The 25,010-nt window shown below is 35.1% G+C and overlaps 3 protein-coding genes across 3 annotated transcripts; all 3 read right to left on the bottom strand.

Annotated features, from left to right (window-relative positions):
• Positions 1 to 6,324: 6,324 nt before the first annotated feature.
• On the bottom strand, positions 6,325 to 7,062 carry LOC126708286 (uncharacterized). Its single transcript, XM_050408088.1, has one exon. It carries the CDS (start codon positions 7,060 to 7,062, stop codon positions 6,325 to 6,327), a length of 738 nt encoding a protein of 245 aa, XP_050264045.1.
• Positions 7,063 to 8,794: 1,732 nt separating this feature from the next.
• Positions 8,795 to 11,322, bottom strand: LOC126710466 (COMPASS-like H3K4 histone methylase component WDR5B). The gene is made up of 2 exons (XM_050410930.1): positions 10,411 to 11,322; positions 8,795 to 9,255 (listed from the first exon to the last, which is right to left on the bottom strand). The coding sequence occupies exons 1-2, from the start codon at positions 11,080 to 11,082 to the stop codon at positions 8,965 to 8,967; spliced, it is 963 nt and encodes a 320-aa protein (XP_050266887.1). The 5' UTR covers positions 11,083 to 11,322; the 3' UTR covers positions 8,795 to 8,964.
• Positions 11,323 to 11,567: 245 nt separating this feature from the next.
• On the bottom strand, positions 11,568 to 21,577 carry LOC126710465 (F-box protein SKIP17-like). The gene is made up of 13 exons (XM_050410929.1): positions 21,162 to 21,577; positions 18,149 to 18,324; positions 16,971 to 17,165; positions 16,776 to 16,886; positions 16,103 to 16,188; positions 15,890 to 16,011; positions 13,849 to 13,913; positions 13,476 to 13,548; positions 13,267 to 13,329; positions 13,094 to 13,158; positions 12,933 to 13,007; positions 12,627 to 12,837; positions 11,568 to 12,169 (listed from the first exon to the last, which is right to left on the bottom strand). Exons 1-13 carry the CDS (start codon positions 21,486 to 21,488, stop codon positions 12,122 to 12,124), a joined length of 1,617 nt encoding a protein of 538 aa, XP_050266886.1. The 5' UTR covers positions 21,489 to 21,577; the 3' UTR covers positions 11,568 to 12,121.
• Between the last annotated feature and the right edge of the window lie 3,433 nt (positions 21,578 to 25,010).

Here is a 25,010-nt window from a genome sequence, read left to right as displayed (position 1 = left end):
AACATAATGTTATACATAGCATCATACAATAGGATTTAAGGGCACCAATCCAATCCTAACAGGCAGGTGCTAATGACATACTTGATACCACTTGGACAGAGTTTACTTAAAAAAAAAAAAAAAAAAACTGGTAATCTTTCTAGATGTTCCAGATCTGTTGGTGAGAATTTCAAACTAGGATTGATGGTTAAAAGGAATATATATAAGACTAGATAGATGACAGCAAGCATTATGACTTAATGTTCACCATGAGGTTTGATATTTCTTTTGCTTTGTTGTATAGTTGTACCCTTCATTTTGTGTTGACTTCTCAAGATTCAAGTGTTTTTATTGTCTGGATTTTTCTACTAATGTTGGTTGCAGCTTATTCTCAATTTTTTTTCCCAGCTATGATTATTTTTCTTTTTTCCCAACTATGATGCAGAATTGCAGATAGATGGTTTTGAATACTTAAAAGAAAACTTCCCTACTGGCTTGACTGAGTTCTTGGAGTATATGGATAAAGTTGGTGAACAATCTGTCATCCTATGCTAATGTGGATATGAAGCCTAAACATCCTATATTTTGGTGGAACAACTAAATCATTAAGACTTCCAGAAACTTTGATATGGATGTATTGTTAATTAGGAACTTTTAGAAAGAATTGTGATAGGTTACTTAAATGTATTTCCAATCCTATGATCCTCTTTTTGTACAATATATCGTGACGGGTTTTATTTCAAATGAATGTATTTTGAATTAGAGACCTTTAAATAGAATTGTGACTTTTTTTTTTCCTATTATGGTTCCAAACCTATGTGATAGGTTTTATTTCAAATTAAATAATGGAATTAAAAACTTTTCAATTATTGTATTAAGTATTTACCAATCTCATGTTCCTTTAAATATTGAATTGTGTCAGGTTTTATATTACATGGAAGAAATGATTAAAGGTTTTTTAGATGTGTTGATAAAATTTTCAAGTTTTATTCACCTTTTTGTAAACTAGCTAATTCCTTCAACAAATTAACATTCTAATTAGTGGAAGTCTATCTGAGTGACATCTTCAGATTCAATGAGATTCAACAGAGAAATAATTGCCACTAGAAAGATCTATAGAAGATTAGATTGTGATGCCAAAGGTATAGGTATTATTTACACAACTTCTGTAATAAGCCAATTACCACTTGCAACATGCTATTTGCATGATTTATAAATTCAGTTGTTCTCCAAGATACAAGGTTTTGCTGTGAAAAGAGCAAGAACTACAGAAGGTTAAAATTATATAATTTCCTCATTTGAGGGTTTTATCCCCTCTATGTCTATATAAATAGAAAACCAAATCTAGGAAGTGACTTTTGCTAATTCAATTCTCCAAAATACAGGATTTTTAGGCTTCATTTCCATGCTAGTGTTGGATGACAAAGTGGTCACTAACACTAGCCACATACTCCAAGATTTCAATCAAGACAGTAGGCCACTTTCCTTTAAATATTCAAAATCATCTGTCTGCATTATAGCTGAGAAAAAAGAAGAACAGAATAAGTTGTAGCTAACATTAGCAAAAAAAATTTAGACAATAAAAACACTTAGAAACCAACTTGACTCTTGAGAAGTCATTAAAAAGAAATTAAAAAAAAAAAAAAAAAACGAAAAGTCATGTACATCTTGAGAACACTCATTCTAACCATTAACAAAAACTCTGTTAGCTATGTAATGCAAATGGCACAACTACCAAACTTCCCACCCTCCCCCGCCACCACCCCCCCCCCCCTCCAAAAAAAAACCCAAAAAAGAGCATTAGAAACTCTATTTTAATCTGTGCTTCCTTTTAGTCATTCATTCTCATGTAAATTTCCTTTAAATATTCAAAACCATTTGTCTGCATTATAGTTGGAAAAAAAAGAAAAATAGAATAAGTTGCAGCTAACATTAGCAAAAAAATATTCAAACAATAAAAACACTTAGAAACCCACTTGAATCTTGAGAAGTCATTTAAAAAATAAAAAAAGGAAAAAAAAGGTCATATACATCTTGAGAACACTCATTCTAATCATTAACAAAAACTTTGTTGGCTATGTAATGCAAAGGGCACAACTACCAAACTGTTGACACCCCATTTTGCAACCCGCATTTAACCTCACATGGAGGGTAAAAGGATAATTTCACTTTGGAAATATGCATCTTGATTCTGGTCATTAGATCCTTAATTTCACTTCACCAAAATTATCTTGATGTTGTAACGATCAAATCGACTGGTCATAAGTCTTAATCAGACCATCAGATTGAAAGTTATCATCAAATCAAGTTTTGGTCGAGATGCACTATCACAAATTGAGTCTCATTATATGTGATTATGAACAATTTATTTCAATTGGTTATAATTATAATCAATTTGAGATTAATGATATGTTATAATTCGATTGGTTAGGACTACATTTTATAGTGATGTTGCATACACCTAATTAATTAGATAGATAAACATTAATTATTCAATGAGTAATTTATGCAATTATCTTTTAATTAGGGTAAATTTGAAACTAATTAAGTCTAAAATGGAAGTGATTGGAGCTTATTAATGTTAATTGAAAACTAATTTGGGACCTATTAATGTTAATTGTGTTGAAATTATTTTCTAACAAATGACCTCTACTCACTATTTCATTGATATCTCTCAGAATATTTTGAATCTGTGAATGAGGTTAATTTTCCCAAAAAGTAGACATCCGAGATTTCAATTTGAGTACAAGAACGAGACAATTCCGATTAGAATTGAGGAAGATATGATTTTTTGAATTTGTCTCTACAAGTTGCTACAATAATTACGAGAAAACCGAATTTTGCTTGCTCCTCACTCCCACCAATCTCTAAATTTAATGTACCCGATTTCCTCAAAGGCTAAAATAAAGTCTAGGTTCATGATTCTTTGTCAACCCTCATTAAATGACATTTCATTCATATTTTCTCTACCACTACTATATAAACCCCCCTCTCCTTTATTGCAAAACACAAAAAACCCCTATCTCTTTTCCTCTCTTAAGTTCTAGTGAAGTTGAGTAATCTTGTCGTATCTTAGTTTTCATGAGACTCAAGGTATTGAGTGGGACTCACTCTCCCTCTCCTAACTCTTCTTTTCCTCCACCCTTAGGACCTCCCTCAAGAGTCTCCTCCTCCACCATATAGATCTTGCATGAAGGTATAATCCATTTCTCTAATTGTTTTTTATGTTGCCATGATGAGAGTTTAAGATTAAAGCATGATAGTAATCATTTAAATTCCTTTGAATATGTTTAAATGTTCTTAATTGTTCTTATATGCTCTTCACATGTTCTTGGTTGTTCATCATATGTTCATGCATAACACTAGTTTCAATCTTAAATCCACATAAAAAAAACATGAAAAATATGTTTGTTTCATAATTCTTTCAAATCCTTGAATCTAGGATATCACCATCTACACACATTCACTAGAATTTATTTTTCAATCTATATGCAATGCTTAATAAATTGAATTAGGGTTTATCATATGCACACACATTAAATTCAACATGCAAATTGATTGACATATTGGATGATATGATATGAATGTTGGCCACCATAGTCTAAAAGATCGGTTTCACTAGACAAGGTGGGTGCCTAACACCTTCCTATCTTGTAACACAGCCTCCGAACTTAGATCAAAGGTTGATAGACCAATGTTTATCCTTGTAATTTTCAATTTATAGATTGTAACTAGAAAGCAAAGTTATGTACTTTATCTTTGATTGTATCTAGGACCAAAGCCATATAATTTTCCTATGATTAATGTAAATTCAATTGAAAATTAATAAAATGAGGAATTTTTCAATTTTGGTTTTCTTATTTATCCTAATAATTAAATAAGTGGCGACTCCTTTGTAAAACCCTTAATCTAAAGGGAAAAATATAATTAGTCAAATCTCTATTTTAAGAGGCAATAACACGATTCCACCCATTCACGTGGGTTTGGCCCAACATCCTAAAAAAGCGGGTCGGGGCGCGGTCTCTCACACAAACTTCCCACCCTCCCTCACCACCCCCACTTCCCAAAAAAAAAAAAAAAAAAAAAAAAAAAAAAAAAAAGAAAAAACCCAAAAAAGAGCATTAGAAACTTTGTTTTAATCTGTGCTTCCTTTTAGTCATTTATTCTCATGTAAATTTCAATGTTACTTAGTATAACGAATGCAGGTTTATGACTAAAATGTTTACCCAAAAAAATAGAGTTTAGAGCTAAAAACATTATGACACATAAAGATATTATTAGTATGAACATGAGATAACATAATTATATATTATCCAGGATGACAACTGCAGGGTAGGTCACTTGCCTTCAAAACTAAATTATTTTTGTTTATAAGTACCTTCAAAACTAAAACTTCCCATTTGGATGCATGATAAGAATTCATACAGTACTTAATACACTTAATCAACCTATATGGCTAACTAATGGACATCAGAAACTCACAACTTGGCCATTTCAAATCAATTTTTCTCGTTGTCATGAATAAAAAGCCTACTAGGGAAGACAAAAGAACAAACTTGCCAAATTATTGATTGGCCATATCTTGATCAAAACAATTTGGGGCCTATCACACCAACTCCACATCGCCAATTGAAATTAAAACAAAAACTTCATTAAGGAGAGAACAGGGTAGCTCAATCATTTCTAATATAGAAAGCCGATTAGAACAAGTGTAGCCATACAAAAGAAGATATAACTGAATCCTGTTGTTCTTGGTTTCCATACAAAGGCATAATCTGGTTTAAGTAAATCTCATCTCACATTTTTAAGACATAAAAGAGAATAAAAAAATCTCATTTCCCATGTTATATATTATAGGAAAATGAATGGTATGTATGTAAATATTAACATAAAGAACAATTCAACTAATTAAATGAATCTTTTCAAAGAGGCAACAGTAGAGCAATACTGGGGATCCAAATACATAAGAAACCTAAAAAAAAAAGGTAGTCCAGATGCTTTTTCTCGCCTAAGCTTTTCACCAAACCGAAGGACATCACTTTGTAGCAAAACAGACCTTGACTGGTAATGAAGGATGTCTTCTCTTGATCTACCTCGTCCATCCTTATCTGGTTATAACCTGAGAAGGCGTCCATGAAACTTACCAACTTATAACCCGCTATTGAGTCTACTAGCTGGTCAATACGAGGCAATGGATAGCTATCCTTGGGGAAAACCTTGTTTAAATTAGTGAAGTCCACACACATTCTCCATTTGCCATTAGCCTTCTTGACCATCGCCACATTAGCTAACTAATTCGGTTAATAAACTTCCTGAATAAACTTTGTTGTGGTTAACTTCTAGACCTCTTCCTTGATAACATTATCTTGTTCAAGAGCATCGTCTGACGGACGGGCTTAGAGGAAGGATACACATTCAGACAATGGGTAATGACACTTGGGTCAATCCCTAGCATGTCTTCATGACTCCACGCGACAACATCAATGCTCTTTTTTAAGAAATGGACAAGATCTTGCTTCATCTTCTCTTCCATGCTTATTCCAATCCTGATAAACCTAAGGGTTACTTTTGTCCAGAGGAACATCTTCCAGTACTTCAATGGGCTTTGTAGCAACCCTTCTCTCTTCTATATTCATCATCTGCACATGCTCGTCTATAGCCAACATGGCTAAGTAACATTCTCTAGTTGCTAACTAATCTCCTTGTACTTGTCTTATTCCATAATCTGTTAGAAACTTGACAGATAGGTGGTAGGTGGACGTCACTACCTTCTAACTATTCAGAGTTGGTCGTCCAATGATGGCATTGTTGAAAGACGAGCAATCTACAACGAGGAAATCCACCTCTTTAGTTATCCGCTGTGGATATGCCCCTACCACGACGGGTGCGTTCACTTGTTGATCTAACTAAAGGTGCGTTCACTGGATGAAGTTGATCTCTTCCAAACCTCATCTACTAGAAGGCGGGATAATATAGGATATCTATTGAACTCTTATTATCTATTAGCACCCTTCTAGTTGTGTAGTCTGCAATAAGCAAGGTTATGACGACTACATCGTCATGTGGATGATGGACCCTTCTAGCATACTCGTTCGTGAAGGTGATAGCCTGCTCGTTTACCCCCTTAGTCCTTGGTGGTCGTCCAGAGAGTTAAACGTTCTGCACCACCTTCAAGTAAGTCTTCCTTGACTTGGAGGATCGTCCTGCTGAAGTTCCTCCTACAATAACTCTTATTTCTCCAAGTAGGGGTCGTGATGGTTCTTCTACCTTTCCCTTTAACTTTTCATCCTTATGATCTTGTCCAAGAAAATTCCTCAACTTTCCCTACTTGATGAGATTCTCAATCTACTGCTTCAAGTCATAGCATTCGTTCGTGTCATGCCCGTGGTCTCTATGGAAACGACAATACTTGTTCTTATTACGCTTATTAGGATCTCCCTTCATTTTCTCTGGCCACTTCAAGGATGGGTCATCCTTGATCTGCATAAGCACTTGATCAAGCAGAATGTTCAAGGGTGTGTAATGCAAACTTCTTCCTAAAGACGAACATGCCTCCATGTTGTCTCTATCCTTCTTTTCTCCCGTCCGGGCCTTCTTTGGACGAGTGCCTTGTTCAGAATGATGTGGGAGCTCCGCTTCCATCTGCTCTGCTCTCTTCCTCTTCTTGGTAATGATCGCATTTTCTGCATTCATGAAACTTTGGGCTGAGTGGATGGGTTTAGCTGTGGTATGTGGTTCTTGATCATAGAGCTTGTGGATGAATAAATCTGAACTAACTCCATTGTGGAAGGCTGTTAACAGCAGCTTATCATCCATCTCGTCCGCCATCAAGGATTCCCTATTGAAGCGAGTGATGAAGGACCGTAAACTTTTATTATCTCCTTGCTCTATAGTCAGCAAACAGGACGAGGAGCGCTTATGCCTTTGACCTTTAATGAAGTTATTGACAAACAACTTACTCAACTCATTGAAGGAACTAACAGTATTTGGAGGAATCTTACTAAACCACACTCGTGCTGGTCCTTTAAGGGTGGTTGGGAAGACCCTACACATTATTTCGTCCGGAACCCCCTGAAAGTGCATCGTGGTCTTGAAGGTGGCAATGTGATCACATGGGTCACACGTTTCATCATATTAGTCTAATGCAGGCATCTTGAACTTTGAAGGTAGGGGATGACTATTGATGGACATTATAAAAAGGGAATCAATTCGATAAACTAAGTCATCTACATGATTCGTCATTTTCATATTTTCCCTCATCTCGTCCATAGCTCTCCTCATTAATCCATCTCCTTTTCCAAGTATGGCACCTTGCGTGAAACGGTACCCCTTGAGTGATTCTCACGCTCAACATTTTCTCCTTCTCTAGCTTCTTGACTTTAAGCTTGCCCTTCTACACACTATTCATGACGTTGCCTTCTTTGATTGATCTCGCGAGTTAACTCCTGATTCTGATGGGTTAACTCTACCATGGCGACTGCCATGGACTGTATTTGTTAGACAGAAGGCGGTTGCAATAGTAGGTGTAGACTGTTGAGCGTGATTGGGGTGGCTTGAGGCTTTTCCACTCTTCTGGTGACCTGGACTAGTAGTCATTGACCTTGTCTAGATCATACAACCTTTTGTCAAAGAAAGATAAATTGCAAAGCACAAAATTAACTTTCCCACAGACAACGCTAACTGATGATACATAGAAAATTAGTAGGCTGAATACTCCGAGTTTCAATGGACTTGAGGTTGCTTTGAAGGCCTGAAAAGAAAGAAGCACAAGATCAAAGGTAATCGAGGTGAACTGGCCAAGAACCTTCCGATGCTTAGGTTAGTTTTCTCTCTCGAACTCAGGAATTCCAACTTTATAAGTGGTGAAAACTTACCTTAATTTGATATGACTGAGTTCTTTTATAGTGATTTTTGAAGTGGTTACTTGTTTAGTAACTTCCCCAACGTGGGTGGTAGTTAGAAGGTTCAAACTAAACTTCTACAACTGCTATTGGAAGTTAAGAACTTAGAGGGAAGTTAGAGCGATAAATAAGAATTTCACTCCCACTTCAGGATGGTAGAACGTAGTTCGAATTATAAGTTTTTGGATAGAGATTTACTCTGAAAATTTCTAAGTGTTGGGCGATTGTCCAAGTGACTCCATGCTGGACGACCTTCTTGCACTTGAACAACCTCCTTCGGAGGCACTCATAGGTTAAATCTCTATTGCAATTCTGAACATTTAATACATCAGGTGGACGACCTTCCTAGTCTTGGACGCACAATGGACAAACTAGAGATAAACCAATTTTTTGTTTCACCGTCAAAGGAGAAACAAAACCCTAACTCAAAAAATCCCATCCTTTTTATTCAAGGAGAAACAACTTGTATACAACTTTTTTTTCTTTGCATTTAGAGAGAAGGGATGATCGACCCTTCATACTATCTAATTTGAAATCTAGATTAAAAATAGATATTCAATTTATGTACTATAAATAAGTCAATTTTGGGAAATTAAGAAATAAATAATGTATAATGTATTTCTTGTTCTATTTAGAAAATTTGGGTTATGGATTATTTGCTACGTTATGAATTACCAAAAATTAGATGATTGAAAAAAAAACTTTCATTTTTTTTTTTAATAACCTTAAAGTTCATATACATAAAAAAGCAAAATCGCATTCATAAGCACTCGGTTATCTATTAAAAAGTGAATTCTAGTTAGTTCAATTAATAAAATCTCTAATGTTTGTATAAAAGATCTGAGGTTTAATCTCTGTCTACACCAAAAACTTATTGTAATCTTAGTCTGATAATAAAGAACTATCATCAAGAGTGGACACTATAAGTTGAAACACTCTCAAAAAAATGTTTTAAAAGGTTACCTATTAAAAGAACCATACATTTTATATTTAATTCAAATTAAAAAAAAAAAAAAAAAAAAAGGTTAATTTATACATTGATCCCCAAACAGTTTCTTAAACAATCATATCTTTTCTTAACAAATCATGGATCTTGAACCCAGACCTTAATAGTTCTATCACGATCAAGGCCTGCAGAAGCAATTTTGTTCTCAGCTGGGTGACAAGTAACAGAAATGACAGTATCAGAGTGGCCCTCCAGTTTTTGAATCATAGTTTTCTGCTGAAGATCCCACAAATAAACACAGTTATCCTCCGACCCACTAACAATGTATTTCCCATTTGTGACAGAAAACGTGGATGTTATGCAGTAAACTTTGTTCAAATGCCCTGTGTAAACCTTCAAAAACTTTCCAGTTGAGTAGTTTGACAGCTTCTGCACCAAGAATTGGAAAAACAGAAAAAGGAACATTACAAGGGTATTTGAAAACAGTAAAAACAAGAAACTATATCCTCAGTCCATTAAGAACAATAGGACCATTAGAGTCAGACTGCACATTCTAATTTCATTCTTTCCTCGAGTTTTTCAAAATTACCACAAAGGATAAACTAAAATGGTCAAGCTATCAGAAACATCTAGTGAATACTCTGCACACACTGGATTTATGACTACCTACCTTTATCCTTAATGTTACAAAATCAGCTATCAAGTCAAAAAAAATCTAATACATTTTAGCCACACATAAAAGTTTCCTCATGTTTCTAATACAACACTAACTTGTTGGCACCAAGGTTGAATTACCAATCAAAACAGATCCATTTCTCTTAAATTTACATGGTAGTGCTACTAAAACAATTTCAAAAGGTGCCTCATATAAATCCAATAATGCAAACCCATTCCACTGCCCTTTGCCATGACCACAATAAAACCCAAACTTTTCACCTTAAATTGACTTAAAAATGGATATTAAAGCAATTTCAGGATGCTTACAATCCAAATCAAGCTGAAATCCGCAAATTAAATTCTTTTGAATTGCCCATTACACAAACCAGAAAATGCCAGACCACAATTTTCTTTCCCTTTAGATTTACACTCTTAAATCTATGCAAAATTAATCAACTGCAATGCTTAGTGCACAATTTTTTGAGAAAAAAAATACACAAAAGCCGAAAAGGTACACAAACCAAAAGTGAAATGTTTGAACTCAAACCATCAAAAAATAAAATACATAAAACTCGAAACTCTTTTGCTCACAATCAAGCAGATATTTGCTAATCAAATTACTTTAAATTACCCATTTCATAGATGCGAAACCTGCATTGTTTTCCTTATCATTTTCGCACTCTTAAATCTACACAAAATTAATCAACAAATAATAACAACGCTTAAAACACAATATAAAAATGGCTAAAATACTATTTAGTATTCACATCCTTTTAAGTTTAAGGCCGCTTCTTTTTCCTGGTATATATATTTACACTCCAAGTTTACACAAAGTTAATCAACACCAACTCCTACTAGTAGCATTTTAACTCAAAATATCTTATACCCTAAAATTGAAAAAAGAAAAAAAGGAAGAGAGAAACTTACGAGGGTGTCGTTTAGCGTGGCAAGGAGGATGAACTTGCCGTTTGGAGAGAACTTAGCAAACGAAACAGAAGGAACCTTATCATCAATAAGCGTTTTCAAAAGCGTACCCTTAGACGAATCCCAAATCTTACAACTCCCATCGTGACTCGCCGATACAATCAACGACCCATCTCGATTGAAATGCACAGACGTAACAGGCATAGAATGCGCCTTGATCGCATGCAAACACTTCCCAGTCTTCACCTCCCAAACACGCACCGTTTCGTCGAAAGACCCAGACACGATCAGATTCGATTGGGGGCTGAAGTTCACGCAGAACACCAAATTGGAGTGGCCCTTCAGGGTCTTGACGTGGGAGGAGTCGCTGCTGGAGGCGCGTGCGTCCCAGATGCGGAGAGTGCGGTCGTCGGAGGCGGAGCAGATGTAGTGCGAGTCGGAGGACCAGGCCAGGTCGGAGATGCCCTCTGAGTGGCCGCTCAGGCGGTGGAGGAGAGTCAGGCTTTGGGCGGACCAGATGATCAGGGTTTTGTCTAACGAGGCTGAGGCTAACAGGTTTCCGTCGTTTGAGAATTTCACGCACGACACCGCGCGTGTGTGGCCTGTTAGGGTTTTCAGGTGCCGGTACGGTTTGTATGTTGTTTGGTTTGTTGGAGTTGTGCCACTGCTTGACATGGTGATGATCACTGATCAATTACGATCGAAATCGATGCCACCCCGCCGCTGCCTTTGGGATTCACGTTCTCCACACCACCCACTATTCTCTATTCTCTATTATTATTATTATTATTATTATTATTTAAAGGAAGGAAGGACTACTTCTTACTTCTTACTTCTTACTAGACTTCTTCTTAAGTCGAACAACAGACACATGGCATTTAAAAGTGTACTGTTGCCACCCATTTATTCATGTTGCACCATATTTCTTGCTGCAAAACAAGGTGAATTTCTTTGCCTCTTCCTCCTTAATATCCGTTGCTCTACATGGAATATTCAATTTTGACGCCAACACAAGGTTCTTTCCATTTAAACTCATTTTAGTTTTTTTTTTTTTTTTAGGTGCCTTATCATAGAACAAGGAACATGAGAGAAAATTTCATCTACTATTGATCTAGTCATTTTGTTGACCAGTTGCTACTGATTTTATATAAAACTCTACAACCCAAAAAACAGTTCTATCATACCATATGAACTTATATTTGATGTATAGTTTATCAATATCATCTGGCAGGGTGAGATACAATTACAGGATCCTACAAGACTGATAAAATTGGTTTTAGCATATGTGACTGTAAAAATTACAAGGGAAAAATACAAGTAGAAAAAAAAAAATACAACAGATTTTACATTAAAGATTGGTACTAAAAAGGACGCCACCCTCTTCCTCCTCCCCCAACCCCCCCAAAAAAAACAAAAACAAAAACAAAAAATGGAAGAAGGTTCTCTTGATAGTAGATACTTATTGATTTAGAGACAGGTGAATGCATCAACCATTACCCTCAAGACTAACAGAACAGGAATGGATGATAATTGGGGGAAAAAAAAAAAAAAAGACAGGCGTAAAAGGCCCTCAAGGTGGCATTCCATCTTGGTAAATTGGACAGGAAGCCGCTACTGGACGTTATAAACCAAACTGGGATATTTTGCAAATTCAAAAGCCCCCAGCCACCAGCTGTAATAAAGTCGGGGATAAATGGCCAACAAGGTCCATGAATTAACTTGCCAATGAAACTTCAGCCTGCGCTCCATAAAAGCCTCCATTCTGTTAGAGAAAGCAGAAGAGTGTGTAAGAAACAGCAACATTTTTCACAAATGCTGCGTGTGCAAAGACAGCTACATTTTTAATCATAGCCCACACTCAGGGGGTAACCACTAACAAACATTATCAATCACTTAATGGGATAAGAAAATTTTAAGCACTGCTGGACCAGTGAACAAGATACAAGAATCATGCTTCAAGACAATGCTATATTGTGAGCCACAAGTAAGACCGACATGGCATTTACCTAACATCTGCAATCCTCAAAAAACCTTGCAGTAAATTACATGTCTTGTATTATTAGCATGGAAGAGCCATTAAGGTGTTATTTAAAAGTGACCTTGCTATACAATTTTTGAAGCTAACATAAACTCAAGTATTCCTATACAGAAATACCAACCTTCCAGATGGTCAGATTCCATAATTTTCATCAGAGAGAGAGAGAGAGAGAAGGCGTTACCAAATCAATTTCCACTTCATCTGAGCTTTCCTCATACATAACGTAATTGGCATCATGGCCATCCTCATTGCCACTACCTTGATCACTGTTGTAGCTACTCTCAGACGAGCTTGTAAACATTGAAGCATCTGATATGTGACTGCTAAGCTGTGACGGCAGACCAACGTCACTCTCTTGCACGATGTCAGCCATTTGATCAATATCAATGTAACTGCAAAACAAGCCAGATTCCCAGAACAGTATCATACATTGTTCCAAAGACACCATTCCATTGGATCAACCATAATAAATGAAGACTAAACCAACCTTCCTTCAGTTGGAAACTCAGCCAGCAAACAGACATCAGGCCTTTCTGCCAAAACCTGCTTTATAGGAATGACACTGCACAATATAAACCAAAATTAGTTTAAATAGAAATTAAGGCTATATAGTCATGACAGAGATAATCAAGAAGGGAGAACCATTACCTAGATTTGTAGCATCTATCATACCAGTCACCCTCAGAAGCTAAACCTTCCTTGTTGGATATGTCCTATTTGAAGTAGTATTAAGAATTAGAAGAGAAACTACACATCAAGCCATAATATCAAAATCACATTTACATAAAAAAGTTGTATTATCAAAATTTCTATCCACCCACAAGATGTTTAAGGCACTTATAATCCCCTTCGATAACAGCTGTCAATAACCGAGCAACTTCAACCTGCACACAAAAATTGAATGTTAAAAAGAGAGATCATTTTTTCTTTTAATTGGCCAGTTACATGCGCACTCAGTGGGCTTTGAATCCACAGCCTGAGGTACCATGTGAGCCGGAGCTCATTGGCAGGGAGAGGGAGATCATTGTACCTCTTTGAGATGCATGCAGTCCCTTAAAATCAAGACCTCAAGTAGATTTCCACCCATGCTGCTTCCAAGGTTCCTAAGCACAAAAACATGACTTATCTAATGAGATAATGCATCTAAAAGAGACGATTCAAATACAAGGAACAGGATCCTGAAAGTGCATTTTACGGTTAAGATTTTATTTCTTATATCTAATAATGTACACAGAGCCACATCATTTAACATTTTAAATGACATTGCCCTAGATACAACTTTAGATTTGTAATAATTAATTCAAGCCAAGAATTGAATCCATTTGAAATGGGAAGAATCTTTTCCAAAATACAAAAATATAGAATGACTCTCAAAAAGTCTTGTACATTGAAGATTCACTGACCTTAAAAAGCCTCCAGTGATAGAGTAAGATGTTGAAAAGTCAACATATCTTAGTTTCCGAAATCCCTGCATGAGCACCGACAAAGATTGGACTATCACAGTTCAACTCAAAGTAGTTCTCTGTAACTAAGTTTTGATTCATATAATAAGGGCCAAAGAAATTCCAAGAAAATAAAAAATTACCCACTATGCAAACTTTGAAAATGATATATCTAACCAATAGAATAACAATGTAAAAGCCCATTTCACAGTAATGGATATATGACTCAAACTTTCACCTTCTGTGTTGAGTTAACAAATAACACTACATAGTATGATTGACAATAATAAGCTTATAAGACCAACTGAATTCCTCCTGACAGTGATAAATTGGATGATTTATATGCGGCAAAGGTTAGTCCTCCTGATAGTGATAAATTGGTTTGGATCCCTTCTCCTAAGAAAGGACTTCAAATCAAAAGTTTATATAGAGTGCTTCGAACTAGAGGTACTAATACATCCAAGTTCCCTTTGAAGTTCATTTGGAAAAATCTTTCCCACCTAGAGTTTCTTTATTTGTGTGGGAGGCAGCCCTGGGTAAAATTCTGATAACGGAAAATCTGCATTTTTATAGCAGATTGGTGTTCTTTGTGCAGATCAGGTGGTGAAACTATAAGTCACTTGTTGCATTGCCCAGTTGGTTCTGATCTGTGGGCTTTTCTCTTCTGCCTAGCTGGGATTTCTTGGGTTATGCAAAGTGTTCCGTTCTTCCCATGCTGAGTCTTGGAATGGTATAATGGATCCTCGTAGATATGTGACAGTGTGGGGGGCAGCCCCAGCGTGTTTGATGTGGTGCATTTGGGGTGAAAGGAATCACCCCACTTTCAAGGATAGTGAGTCCACTGTGCCAAGTCTGAAGTTTTTATATTTGAAGACTCTACGAATGGGGATCGATGTCCTTTACTCTCTCAACGTATTCTTGGATGGAGTTTCTAGAGACTCTACATTTGTGCTGTTAATATTACAGCTTGTTTCTTGTTTTTCTTTCTTTTTTCCTTGCATTGCTGTTTTCTATGACTTGTATACACTCTGTGTACACTTTTTAATATTTAATAAATTGCAATTACTTATCCAAAAAAAAAAGACCAGCTGAATTCCAAAATTTCACATATCTAAGATTCACATCATATACCTTCCAATGTGAGAAACAGATCAATCTTTTTTTTTTATCAGTTAAAAACGGATCCACTTCCCATATGGGGGCTTCAAAGAGTGAAAATTTATACTTCCATTTAATAAGAAGGTTCCACTAATTTTTTTTTTGTTTTTTGGTGCTATAATATCACAAGTTCAAAAAGAGGAGAAATATATGGTAATAAAAATATAAAATAATTTAATGGGGGAAAGTTACAAAAGCTGTGTTTGACAGAAATGCAAGACTACTTTAGTAAATCCAGCTTGAAAAGGGCACCATATATAAGTAGTAGTAAGATTCCTTGTCCATGAATTATCAGGTGAGTTTAAGAACAAAGCACTCTCAAACATAATGAATGTCTAATATTTTTGTCAGAATCTCAAAGGTACTCTTTTTTATGGATTCATACATCCTACAAGACTACAGTTCATTAAGCATGCTTCTTAAACTCAGGAAAATCCACAAAGCATTCCTTCCACAATATGGAGTGAGTTTACACGTCCTTTCTAGTTATAATACTCATTCCTTAGGCATTAGCTTGCTTTGTTGCCATATTGAATGAGATACTAAGGCAATAACAGATTCAGGGCATAAAGCCAATAAGCTCTAGCTCAACTAGCACCTCCTCCCCCTGCATGTGCTAGGTGGAGGGTAGGGTCATGGATTCAAGACTCACTTGGGTGTGTGTGTGTGTAATTTACCCAAAAAAAAGAAGATTCAGGGCATTAAACTCAAGCATCAATTAAGTCATATGTTGTGAAGGAAAATTACATAACAGATTTATTGTTAGTAACAAAAACTAACATGGAAAATTTTCATAAACCAAATACATGTCTAATATTGATTCTCAAATTGCCAAGGAGCATACCTTAACAAGTACACGAACTTTGTTATCATGGAGCTTAAACCCTCTAAGTGCCAATGAAGTTAGATGAGGACAATTTTCTACCAGATCAGTGCATGTTGGTGTTTTCAAACTGTCATCCCTGCCTGATGTTTAAAAAGAAACACATGGTAATCAGAATATTTTCTTTTTTTTATAGCATGATAAGAACACATCCTAATGAAGGAGACACTAAACCTGTTTTTGAAGACTCAAAGAACAGTCGCTCTATTAAGTGACAGTTTGCACTCACGGACATCAATGTTTGCCTCAATTCAACATGACTAGTCAATTCAAAATAAGTGGGAAAAAAAAGTTATTGAAAGTACTAAAGGAAATAGATATGCAGTTTATAAAGACCAAAATGTGCTGCTAACTTACAAAATTGAAGGCCCAAACTAATAGAGTAACATTTGTTCAGAGAAGAGAAGATAGGTTGTATTCTTCATTCAGTAAATGATTAAACAATAAAAAAATCACTCCATCTACTCAAATTCAGAATGAACATCCACTAAAGCAAGCAGTACAAAAAATTCAACAAACCATAATGTATAATATAACAAAATTCAGATGACATTAGCACAAAAATGCACATATTCAGCATCAAAAGCAACTCACGTACAAGCAAAAGGCTAACAGCATACACACGCATATATGCTGATTCCTACCTTGTAACAACTAACAACATGGGCATGCAAGTTATTGTCCAGAATCCATAACCTGATGCTCAAATATTTTCTTATAGCGTGCTTAAACCAAGAAGAATGCAGGGAAGAAAAAGTCGGCTCATAGATATCTAAAACCAACAAATTTCACATTTCTTAAATCAGCAAGAATCAGTAGAAGCATGAATCAGTTCAAGCCAACTTACAGGCCAACAATTTCCAGATCAAGGAGAGATGGACAAGCTGACAATGCCCCACAAAGTGATGTGTTATCCATTCTTTCAATATTGTAAAGGTGTAACCTTCTCAAAAGAGTCCTTAAAATATGAAAAATAAAATTTTATGAATAAAACAAGTCACTTATAAATGCCAAATTTTCAAGCGAAAGGATTCAGCAGTACCCTGGAGCACCATTGTCCCCAACTAAAGGGCTTAAGCATGATCTAGTAAGAATTGATGACTCCTTCCCTTGTCTTGATCTCTTATCATTCCATGAAAACTTAGACACATCAACTGAATTTCTGATGGAATAAACCAACGGCTGACAAGATCCAGGTGATACTATTGGGCCTGGAACTATACCAAGCTTAAGAGACCTGAATAATCATTTAAGAGAGACACAGAAAAAAGATAGAAATTATGAAAAAGAGACTACCATATATGCATGATTAAAGCATTTACTAGACAAACAGCCAATTGCTCAAAAAACTTGCATAGTCATTTGTTGCACAAAGAACTTTCTATAACAACTTATGGGCCTCTGCATCTACAATAAAAACCTTCAAAATTGACAAAGTAGAGCAACAGAGTTTCACAGGATCATCAAACCTTATGTCCCTAATACATGAGCACAACAGAACCTAATTACAGCGACACAGAAGTATCAAATTAGATACGATGTTCTTAAAAGTGCACTTAGGTATGCTTAAAACTCAAAGGTTGGAGTTGGCCAAAGCGCTTCGCTTGGTTGAAGCTAAATGCATTCAATGAAGCGCACCTCAAGCACGCCCTTTGGGTGCTATAAGGAATGCCTAAGGGTTTTTTTTTTTTTTTTTTTAAATATATGTGAATCACTAACACTAAGTGACTAACCATCGGATAATAAAGTAAATGACACAACCATTGATGATACATGCACGATTATTATGATGCTATACTAAAGAAACCCTTCCTTCTTCTTCTTCTTTTCTTCTCTCTCCCCACCCCCCCTCCCCCCCTCTTTTTTTCTAAACATATTAAAAAACATGATCAAGGATAGTTTACCATTGGCTATGCTTTGACTGAACCATATACTTGGGTTTGAACATGACTATTATGATTGCACATATTTTGTAAAGCATAATAGAACTTATAAAATGTTATGCTTATGTTTTAAATAATTAGATGACTTTCATATTTTCTATTGATTATATTTTTCAAATTTATCAAGTAATTAATCATTTTGAGTTTTGTTTGCACAACCATTGAGCCACAGTTATCATAATAAGTAAATCGAGCAAAATACAATCCAAGATTCATGTAGGAGTAAATATAGAACGCAGCATAATGAAGGATTTTCTTAGCTGAAGAATATTCTTACTGAAGTGATGTTCCAGCTCGATGGATCATCGTGGACACAACTGCATTGTTAACTTTCGGGACAATTGTTGTCAAGTCAATATTAGCATAGCATGGAGGATCTCTCGCATACTTATTGAACATTGAACAAGCTGCTGCCGCATAGCATAGGCTTTGTGTATCAAGCATTGAAAATACCTACAATCACACATTTCCTTTCCACTAAGTCCTAAGATATAACTTTTCACATTCTCAAAGTCATTAAAGCAATACAATAGAGCACCATCAGGATTGGGAATGGGAGTCTTTATCCAATTTCATGGATAGTATTTATGGAGTCTCTTTGAGAGGAGTTGGGGAGGATAAGATTTGTTGGATACCTACCAAGAGAAGAGGTTTTGAGGTTCAATCATATTACCAGGTCTTGACTGGAAGCATAGACCAGTCCTTCCCTTGGAAGACTATTTGGAAGCCTAAGGTCCCTCCTACAGTTGCTTTTTTTGTTTGGACTACAGTTTTGGGGAAAATTTTGACTATTGATAATCTACAGAAACTGAAAATTTGGATTTTAGATTGGTGTTTTATGTGTAAAAGGAATGTGGAATCAGTAGACCACCACCTTACCCATTGTTCTATTGCCTTTGACTTGTGGTATATGGTGTTCACCTTATTTGGTATTCATTGGGTTATGCTGAAGATGGTGGTTGAGCTTTTAGCTTGTTAGCAAGGAAAGTTTGTGTGACATGGAAATGGTGCTATTTGGATGGCTGTCCCACATTGTTTGATGTGGTGCATTTGGCGGGAGAGAAATAACTAGAGCTTTGAGGATTCTGAAAAAACAGTTCCAGATCTTAAACGTTTCTTCTTTAAAACTCTTTTGGATTGGGTTGTGGTGTTAGGATTTTGATCCTTTTTTTTTTTTTTTTTCAGTTCATGCTTTAATGGACTCTTGTAATTTTTGCACATGATTGTACTTTGTCCCTGACTTCCTGTATACTTAGCTGACACACTTTTCGCATATTTAATATATTTTTCATTACTTATAACAAACCAAAATAGAGCACCATCATCGCAACATAAAAATATATGTTATGTAATGCAATGTAATTAACTATTCTAGAATCTCAAAGGCATACTCTGCTCTCAATCAACAATGAATCCAACCAGATCATCATCTTTCTATCCAAAATCAACATTGCAAGCATTCATCGAGAAATCTCAACCACATTTCAACATCAAAGTAAATCAGAGAGAAATCAAAGCAAAATACAGAATGAAACGAATTGGACCACAAAATTGAGGGACATTTCAGAAAGAGCCACACATACACAACATAACATCCAATCCAACCACACATTTCCTTTAAAGTTTTCCACAAAGCCCTAACACATAATTTTTCACATTCTTAATATCATTATACATATGCAATAGAGCAAAATCACATTGAAACTTTATATAAAACTCAATTCATGATCATTTCTATCCAAAATCAACATTACAGAATTCATCTACAAACCTCAACTACAAATTTTCAACATCAAAACAAATTGGGCAAGAAATTGAGAGAAATTACAGAAAGAGCCACGGCGAGAAATTACTCAATCTATGATCATTTCGATCAAAAATCGACATTGCAATGATTCAATCTACAAATCTGAACCACACATTTTGAAGAAATCAAAGAAAATCAGTGTATGGTGATGACCAAACTGGATACGAAATTGAGTGAAATTATAGAGAGAACCACTTTGAGAAATTACTCAATTCATGATAATTTCTATCCAAAATCAACATTGCAAGCATTCATATACGAATCTCAACCACAAATTTTCAACAATTCAAAAAAAAAAAAATAGGACTTGAAATTGAGAGAATTACAGAAAGAGCCACTGTGAGAATGGAATTATACCTAGAATCACAATCATACACTAACTACTCAATTAACTATCGTTTCTATTCAAAATCAACATTGCAATCATCCAGCCTAATAATCCAAACCACACATTTTGAAGAAATCAAAGCAAAACGTAGCGTGTTGGTGATGAAACAAATTGGACACAAAATTGAGAGAAATTGCAGAGCGAGCCATGCAAGAGAGAGAGAACATAAGAACTCATCATTTCTATCCAAAATCAACATTGCAAGCATTCATATACGAATCTCAACCACAAATTTTCAACATCAAAACAAATTGGGACACAAAGTTGAGAAAATTACAGAAAGAGCCACTGCGAGACTGGAATTATACTTAGAATCATAATCACACACTAACTACTCAATTAATTATAATTTCTATACAAAATCAGCATTAGAATCATACAATCTACAAATCTGAACCACACATTTGGAAGAAATCAAAGCAAAATGCAGTGTATGGTAATGAAACAAATTGGACACGAATTTGAGAGAAATTTCAGAGAGAACCACTGTTAGAAATTACTCAAATTGTCATTCCAAAACAAATTCTACATTGCAAGCATTCATCTACAAATCTCAACCACAAATTTTCAACAATTCAAAACAAATTAGGATACAAAATTGAGAGAAATTACAGAAAGTTCCATTGCCTAGAATCACAATCACAGTCAATTGATGATCATTTCTATCCAAAATCAGCATTGCAATTATTCAATCTAATACTCTGAACCACACATTTTGAAGAAATCAAAGCAATACGCAGTGTTTTGGTTACGAAACAAATTGGACACAAAAGAACTCATTATTTCTATCCAAAATCAACATTGCATGAATTCATCTACGAATCTCAACCACAAATTTTCACCATCAAAACAAATAGAGACATGAGATTGACAAAAATTACAGAAAGAACCACTGTGAGGATTGAATTATACCTAGAATCACAATCAGAGTCAATTGATTATCATTTCAATCCAAAATCAGCATTGCAAATCATTCAATCTAATAATCCGAACCACACATTTGGCAGAAATCAAAGCAAAACGCAGCGTAAGACAAATTTGGACACGAAATTGAGAGAAGTTACAGAGAGAGAGAGAGAGAGAGAGAGAGCGTACGTTGATGGTGAGCTCGCGAGGGAGAGGCCAATAGAGGGAGTTGTGAGAGGAGGCGCGTTTGCGAGCGGAGCGTTTGGCGGCGTGGAGGAGGGCGGAGCCCAAGGCGACGGCGGTGTCGATGAGATGAGCTTGGTCGGAGTCGCTGGAAGCTCGGGACTCGAGGAGGCGGTCGAAGGAGAGGTCAACGGAGAGAGAGGAGGAAGAGGATAGGAAAGTCTCTAGAAGCTCGTCCATTTGGTTGAGAGGCGGCGGGGCTGCCGGTGAAATTTGTGAAGGGCAAGGGCGTTTTGCCATCGATATTGGGTTGTGGAGGAGAAGGGTGCCCATACCTGCTACTGCTAGAAACCGGATATGGCTAGCTCATACAGAGAGATTGAAACAGAGGACTTTTTTTTTTTTTTTTTGAGAATCTACTGGTGTGATTGAAACATAGCTAATTTGTCTTCTTCTTTTTTCTTTTTTTTTAATATTTGGGAAAATGAAAAGTTGGAATTTTGGAATATATATGACGCCACTCGTTTTTCTTTTCTCTTTATTCTATTTTTATTTATATATATATTAGTCGCTAACCCATGTGATGTACAGAATAGTTAAATAAAAAGATAATTAATCAATATCACAGTAAAAGAAAAGGCTAAAAGAACCAATAAGAGACTACTTTGTCCATCAAGTAATCAACCCAAGTGGCATCGTAGCTCATGAACAAAAGTCATTGTTGCATTTCATGGCTGCATACTTGCTAATAACTTATTGATGACAAATATAGAGAGGGGACTAATGTAAGTCCTCAATGGAATTTGAGTCAGCATCTCATTGCAAATGGAATATAACTCTATATTAAAACTAAAAGTAAAAGTTCAATCATTCTTTTTCTCTAAAACGTTATCAAAAACTATAAGTAATTTACATCAATTTCAAATAAAAATCACTTGAAGAATCAACTACTTTGAATCATTATTTGAAAGAGGAGTGACATAAAAACTTAAATAAGTCTCAAAGATGAAGTTCTTCGAACATATTTCAGCACCAATTTCCCAATTTAGTTCAACTCTATGTATGGCAACCAATTATCTTAGTCACTTACAATTTTCATCCACCTCCCTAGATCAATAAACTATATATCTACTAATCTACCTACCCTAACTTCAAATATTGAATACAAAGAAAGAGCCAAAATTCCTCAAACAGATTGTGTAGTGTATATAAACTTAAATTGTTTATTATGTATGATTTGCCGTATTCAGTCACCAATGCCTCCCGTGTGAACTGCCACCACTACCACCTTTGTTCTTTCCAAAGAAGGCATTCTTGGGTTTTGGGATCTCATGGATGTCCATCACCTGAATCATTCTTTGCCTTTTGGCTTCACCAAAGTAAAACACATAAACACAAACAACTTCAGCATAAGCCAAATTGATGAATCCAGTAAAATTACAGTAGAAGCAGAAAAGAAAATAAGAACTATTTTAAGCTTCTTGGTAATTCTCTTGAAGCCTTTTTCTTGTTGAAGCCAGTTTTCAGAGTCAACATCCTTTTTTTGTTGTTTTCTCTGTCTCTGCAAAATCCCAATGAAGTGATTCAAATTCAATTAAATAACATTCACAATCCGTTTGGTTGGCAAGAAATTAAATATATCTCAAACTTCATTATATTAGGGAGCGTCATGGGAAAACTTACACCTCCCATTCAATTGAGCTAAACTAAACTATTTGATGCAATTGAGTTTAGTTTCTCATATTTTGGAAACAATTCCTTCAAAAACAAATTTTCTTACTCCAAATGATAATCAACCAAACATTAGAGCTAGAGACTCTTAATTTGGTATTCATACATTTTGATGTGCCGAGGTAGATACAGGTGCTACTCTAGGAGGAGGAGCTTCTTTCCGAGGAATAACTTTCGGCTTCGACTCGGATTCGGAATTATTCTTATCTGATCCAGAACTCCCATCTGTGCAAGCAAGTTGGATCATTCAAACTCCAAACAAAAACACACTCACACAAAGCTCAAAAGTTGAACTTGGAATCTGATTCTACTACTCACTGTGTGGATTTAGAGAGTAAGCAAAAGCAGGAACCTACAAAAGAACAGAATATTAGAAACCTCTAAAACAAAACCCATTTTCCAACAGTTTTTTTCTCCTAGACAAAACAAATTAGTTGGCTCAAAAATAAAAAAAAATAAAGAACAAAACTTAAATACACTTCCTTAGATGCTATACATTACATTCCCCAATTAATTGTCCTTCAAAATATAACAATGTTTGAACTGCAATGACAAATGCAGTAAATGTTTGAATTTAACAGGGAAACCGTACAATACCTAAACAAATTGTTCCTACAAAAAATAAAAGATTTCTTCAACCTAGTGATAACCATTTTAAGTAACTTCCTGCTCAGGTGAGTCTCCATCAGCTGCCAACAACAACAATTACCAATTTTAACTTACTTTCTATAATGCAATCTGCACTCAGTTACTTACTCAAAAGAGGAACTGAAATTAAATTCATTCCAAATAGTACAAACAGTGTTACCCATTAAAGCAGAGGATGTGTTCCCCAAGTTGATTCAACTTCACCCATTCATCCACAATATCCTTCCACTTCCTAACAATACAAACAAAAATAAAGGAATTCAGCAAAAACCCCTTTATTCTTCACATCTCATTTTCCAATGACTTAAAAAGTATACCAGTACGAATTGTGCTAAGGTAGAAAATGATATTATCTTTTGCCATATATAAATACAACATGACCTGAGACCTCAAAAGCTTATGTGAATCATGTTTAAATTGTACTATATAATTTTATTCAAACATTAAGAATACAAAAACCACAAATCTAGATATTTATGGCATTTGTTTCAAGTTTATGCCAAACCAAAACTAAAGGCATGCGTGAGTGCAGTTCACAAAGGCTTCATGGCATGGTAGTGTTGTCAAAATTTAACATATAACCTAACATTCATTACATCCATCTCTACGTATTAGAGATTTCTTTTCTACTTTTATGGATCTTGGTCATACTTTTTGACAGCCTTTATGGTAATCTTTTATATTATTTTCTGGTAGTCTTATAAAGTCAATGATGATATTGGTTTTTTTACAAAATGGTACTTTGTTATTTCCAAACATTTCAAGGGTTTTAACTAATTGCTCATACTCATACTCTTTCATCTCCACCTCTACCCCTACTTTTTCCACCACTCCTACACCTTATAAATAAAATAAAATAACCCAATGATGTCGTTTAATGCAATCTCTTTTAAATTAAATAATTGACATAATAAAAAACGATGAAAAATATCATAACTTTGTGAAAAAAAATAAAAATCAAAATCAAACATTTGGAAATTTAAGTTTTGGGTTTTGATTTTGTGGGAAGGAAAGGGTGAGTTTTAGGTTTAGGGGAAAGTGATATTGGTGTGTGAGAAAAGAAGAGAGATTTTGCAGAAGCATCAATTTTAGGTTTAGGTTTTGAAGAAGTAACCGGTTTTGTAATGCGTATTTGGTGGGGGGAAATAATGAGATTTAATTTTTATTTTTAAATTAATAATGCTGATGTGAGTAAATGGGTTGAAAAAAAATAATCAAAACATATAAATCAAATTAAAAAAAAAATTAAATGCTTACGTGGAAAATTGTGGGAGCTTCAAAAGTTTCGGTTTTATATATATATATATATATAGATAATATAAATTATAAATTACTAGAATTTAAGCCCTGTTTAAAAACATAGTATTTTTCATAATTGCTGAAATTATAATTAATGTATAATAAAAATTTATAACAAAAGTGTTATTATTAATAAATGAAAATGATATTGCTCTAATCACAATATAGTCACCTTGA

Source organism: Quercus robur, chromosome 12 (assembly GCF_932294415.1).
Source record: "Quercus robur chromosome 12, dhQueRobu3.1, whole genome shotgun sequence".
Lineage (NCBI taxonomy): Eukaryota > Viridiplantae > Streptophyta > Magnoliopsida > Fagales > Fagaceae > Quercus > Quercus robur.
The sequence above is the reverse complement of the archived record's forward strand: the minus strand, read 5'-3'. Positions and strand labels throughout refer to the sequence as shown.